General features: G+C 48.2%; 1 protein-coding gene across 9 annotated transcripts in view; it reads right to left on the reverse strand.

Moving 5' to 3' along the window:
• The window catches only part of LOC311292852 (myomegalin), a 95,812-nt gene that overhangs the window by 25,869 nt on the left and 64,943 nt on the right, over window positions 1–5,000 (reverse strand). For all 9 annotated transcript variants that reach the window (XM_084412669.1, XM_084412670.1, XM_084412663.1 and 6 more), the window contains 6 exons: window positions 4,470–4,588; window positions 3,949–4,088; window positions 3,540–3,864; window positions 2,954–3,191; window positions 1,110–1,226; window positions 480–718 (listed from right to left, as the gene is read on the reverse strand). In XM_084412669.1, coding sequence (XP_084268795.1) covers window positions 480–718; window positions 1,110–1,226; window positions 2,954–3,191; window positions 3,540–3,864; window positions 3,949–4,088; window positions 4,470–4,588 — 1,178 coding nt within the window. The remainder of the gene's footprint in view (window positions 1–479; window positions 719–1,109; window positions 1,227–2,953; window positions 3,192–3,539; window positions 3,865–3,948; window positions 4,089–4,469; window positions 4,589–5,000) is intronic.

Below are 5,000 nucleotides of genomic sequence, written 5' to 3' on the forward strand. Positions count from 1 at the left end.
TGGCGCTACCTTGCGTGGCGTCAGTACAGTAACAGATGGTGTTACGCTGCACTGCGTCAGTACAGTAATAGATAGCGTTACCTTGTGCGGCGTCAGTACAGTAATATAGATGGCGTTACATTACGTGGCGTCAGTACAGTAACAGATGGCGTTACATTGCGTGGTGTCAGTACAGTAACAGATGGCGTTACCTTGCGTGGCGTCAGTACAGTAACAGATGGCGTTACCTTGCGTGGCGTCAGTACAGTAACAGATGGCATTACATTGCGTGGTGTCAGTACAGTAAAAGATGGCATTACCTTGTGCGGCGTCAGTACAGTAATAGATGGCGTTACATTGCGTGGTGTCAGTACAGTAATAGATGGCGTTACATTACGTGGCGTCAGTGCAGTAACAGATGGCGTTACCTGGCGTGGCGTCAGTACAGTAATAGATGGCGTTATCTTGCGCGGCGTCAGTACAGTAATTGATGGTGTTACCTTGCGCGGTGTGCGCTCCAGGCTGGAGGCGTAGTCGGAGGTGGTCGAGAGCGAGCGCATGCGCAGCTGCAGGCCACGGATCACTTTGTGGCAGCGAGAGAGTTGCGCGCGCAGGTCCTGCACCAAACACTTCAGTGAGGACGGGTCGTCTGTCTGATTGGCGTCGCTGTCGCCATGCCAGCCGCAGCTTTGGTTCCCCGTCACCGAGAGAGAGCCGCACATCGCCAACTCATCAAACTCTGACAGACAAATGGAGGAAAGGAAAACAAACACGTCAAGACATGCGGCAGATCTTTCACTAGAGTTTCATCCAGTGCAAACGTCTGAGACTGAGAAGAACCGTATCAGAGGCACAGAGGCATCCCGTAATATGAGCACATGGGATTTTGTTCCATGTAAAACCTTATAAACAAAATTTTAGGATTATGAAAATTGGGCTCTACGCTTAGTTGACTAATCAAATGTAAGACTGATCGTTTGATTCTGATCAGATCCTGGAACTCCAGTGTTCATTAAACCAAAACTCATTCTTTATTTTTCCATTAGATGTTTCATTCAGATTGTCATGCTGATAATATTATTTGTAATGAAAAGGTTTGACAGAAGCACTAGTGTAGTGTGTGTGTGTACCGGGGCTGCTGGCCTCCTCTCGCTCCGCTTCATTCTCACTGCGCCCGCTCGTCTCGTATCCCAGATCCTGAAGATCCACCTGCACCTGCTTGCTGTCCCGCTGGACGGCACTCTCCGCTGACAGAGACCAGATCAGACAGAGACCAGATCAGACAGAGAACAGAACAGACAGAGAACAGAACAGACAGAGATCAGATCAGACAGAGAACAGATCAGACAGAGAACAGATCAGACAGAGAACAGATGAGACAGAGAACAGAACAGACAGAGAACAGATCAGACAGAGAACAGATCAGACAGAGAACAGATCAGACAGAGAACAGAACAGACAGAGAACAGATCAGACAGAGATCAGATCAGACAGAGAACAGATCAGACAGAGAACCGATCAGACAGAGAACAGATCAGACAGAGACCAGATCAGACAGAGACCAGATCAGACAGAGACCAGATCAGACAGAGACCAGATCAGACAGAGATCAGATCAGACAGAGAACAGAACAGACAGAGAACAGATCAGACAGAGAACAGATCAGACAGAGAACAGATCAGACAGAGAACAGACAGAGAACAGATCAGACAGAGAACAGAACAGACAGAGACCAGATCAGACAGAGACCAGATCAGACAGAGACCAGATCAGACAGAGATCAGATCAGACAGAGACCAGATGAGACAGAGAACAGATCAGACAGAGAACAGAACAGACAGAGAACAGATCAGACAGAGATCAGATCAGACAGAGAACAGATCAGACAGAGACCAGATCAGACAGAGAACAGATCAGACAGAGACCAGATCAGACAGAGACCAGATCAGACAGAGAACAGATCAGACAGAGACCAGATCAGACAGAGACCAGATCAGACAGAGACCAGATCAGACAGAGAACAGAACAGACAGAGACCAGATCAGACAGAGAACAGACAGAGAACAGATCAGACATAGAACAGATCAGATAGAGAACAGATCAGGCAGAGACCAGATCAGACAGAGAACAGACGGAAGAACAGATCAGACATAGAACAGATCAGATAGAGAACAGATCAGGCAGAGACCAGATCAGACAGAGAACAGATCAGACAGAGAACAGACAGAGAACAGATCAGACAGAGAACACATCAGACAGAGAACACATCAGACAGAGAACAGACAGAGAACAGATCAGACAGAGACCAGATCAGACAGAGAACAGACAGAGAACAGATCAGACAGAGACCAGATCAGACAGAGAACAGACAGAGAACAGATCAGACAGAGAACAGACAGAGACCAGATCAGACAGTTAATAGATCAGACAGAGAACAGACAGAGACCAGATCAGACAGCACAATTGCAGCTGTGTCTATGACTAGGCTGCGTTCAGACTCAGATCTGTGTTTTTCATAACCAGATGGAATCTGATCTTTATGATTCTGATTTGAAACTTAAATCAGATACAGCTCTGATGTTTTGCAATGAAACTTCAGTCTGAAAAGTCATATTGGAATGTTTGCGATGTTATCAGATGTTTACGGTATGTATCGTATTGAATGTATCGTAGTCAGTGGACGGATGGTGAAATGTAAGAATTCAGGAAGATTTGGGTGACAGATTCAATGAAGCAAAACTTGAGGGAAAATTATATTAGAAAAGCTTTGCTCACTTTCTCCTCCTCATGCTGAGTGTGTGTGTGTGTGTGTGTGTGCATGAGTGAGTGTGTGTGTGTGTGTGTGTGTGTGTGTGTGTGTGTGTGTGTGTGTGTGTGTGTGTGTGTGTGTGTGTGTGTGTGTGTGTGTGTGCGTGAGTGTGTGTGTGTGTGTGTGTGTGTGAGTGTGTGTGTGTGTGAGTGTGTGTGTCCTCACTGAGCAGCTCTCTGTAGTCGTTCAGCTGTTCGGCCTGCGCATGCACTGTCGCCTCTGACACCATCAGTCTCTCCTGCAGCTCGCGGCTCTCCTGACGACTGACAGCCAGGTCGCTACGGAGACGCTCCGCCTGCTCCCGAAGCCCCGCCTCCACATGCTGCCAGAACCCGACAGCTCCGCCTCCTCCTCCGATCGACCCGCTGCTGTCGCCCTCGACCTCTCTCTCCATTTCTTCATCCTGAGTATAAAGCAAACACACTGAAAGCTTCACACACCCTGCACAGCTGAAGTGTGTGTGTTCGACATAACAAATAATATCAGTGAACGAGACCCAGTGTTCTGACCTGAGCTTTTTAATACTACAGTCTGCACTTCGCTCTATGACAGTTAACCAGGTCAGGGTTAGGGTAACGGTGAGTTAACAGGTCAGGCTGAACCAGCACTAGTGATTGGTTACCTGAGCTGCAGGTGTATGTGACAGCAGCATTAGTGATTGGTTACCTGAGCTGCAGGTGTGTGTGACAGCAGCATAAGTGATTGGTTACCTGAGCTGCAGGTGTGTGTGACAGCATTAGTGATTGGTTACCTGAGCTGCAGGTGTGTGTGACAGCAGCGCTCCGAGGTCCAGTGAGTGTGGTCTGGTGCACCTCCTCTTCCTCCTGCTCTCCCGCAGCTTCACACATGGCGGCCCGCGCTTCCCTCGATGGGCTCGCACATCTTCCTCTCCATCTTCATAATTAGACTCTTCCTCCTCTTCCTCGCTGAACGTACGGTAATCTTTCTGAGGCTCATGGGAGTTTCTCCGGTCTGCTTCACGCTTCTCCAGGTCTCGACTCCTCACACACACCTCCTCCTTCACTGCTGATCCAGACTCACTGTGATCCAGTGCAACATGTTCTTCAGGTGTGTTTCTACGAGAGCAGAGATACGACACATCAGAGCAGCAGACAGAAGCTGATGTGTGTGTGTGTGTGTGAAGCTGATGGAAGTTATACCTGACGTGAGTAAGTGAGGTATCAGCTTGGGCCGTCACTTCAACCGTCTTACATTCGTCTCGATTTCTCTCCACCTCGTCACATCTTACCCCCTCTGATGCATTCTGGGACATCACCGGCCTGCCACCCTCCTCGGCTCTCTGACAGGAGAACACAGTGAACTACAATAACTCCTAACAGTGTTAAAGAATCCATGAAACGGCTCAGCCAGCCCTGCTTTCTTTCCTATGTGTGCTGATGCGTTTCCTGTCGACACAGGGAGTCAGGTGGAACATATCAAAGAGAAGAGCCAATTTATAAGGAATATTAGATTTTTAGAAGGTTTACAATTTAACTGTGTTTATGAGTTAATGATACTTTCTTTTACAAATATAAAGATAAAGGAGCTTACAGCTAGATGTGAATTAAACAAACGTTTGATTATCCTGTGGTCTTCACAGTAAAGTGTGGCCTTCATCAGACCAGATCATAAGAAGGAGTGTGTGATCACTGATGCTGAACAAGTGTGTGTCTCTCGTTACCTGAGCGCTCGTCAGACTCTGAGCCGTGAGTGTGATGTCATCGTCCTCGATGCTGTCGGTGAACTCTTCATCTTCATCACTGCTGTCAGGATCTTCCTCATCTTCATCACTGCTGAATTCTGGAAGGAAACATCACAGACATTCAGATTCCTCCTCACACACTCCTTTATTTGAGTCGTCGCCTCATTCTGTCTCTCTACGTCTCTGATTATTTGTTTCCAGAGCCTAACCTCCAGCCAAACCTGTTTATCATCCGTTCTTCTGTCCTGCTGCCCTTCCTTCCTTCCTTCCTTCCTTCCTTCCTTCCTTCCTTCATCCCCACTCCCTTCCTTCCTTCCTTCCTTCCTTCCTTCCTTCATCCCTACTCCCTTCCTTCCTTCCTCCCCACTCTCTTCCTCCCTTCCTTCCTTGATCCCCACTCCCTTCCTCCCTTCCTTCCTTGATCCCCACTCCCTTCCTCCCTTCCTTCCTTGATCCCCACCTTCCTTGATCCCCACTCCCTTCCTCCCTTCCTTCCTTGATCCCCACTCC

This window comes from Rutilus rutilus (genome assembly GCF_951802725.1).
Source record: "Rutilus rutilus genome assembly, chromosome: 6".
In the NCBI taxonomy this organism is placed as follows: domain Eukaryota; kingdom Metazoa; phylum Chordata; class Actinopteri; order Cypriniformes; family Leuciscidae; genus Rutilus; species Rutilus rutilus.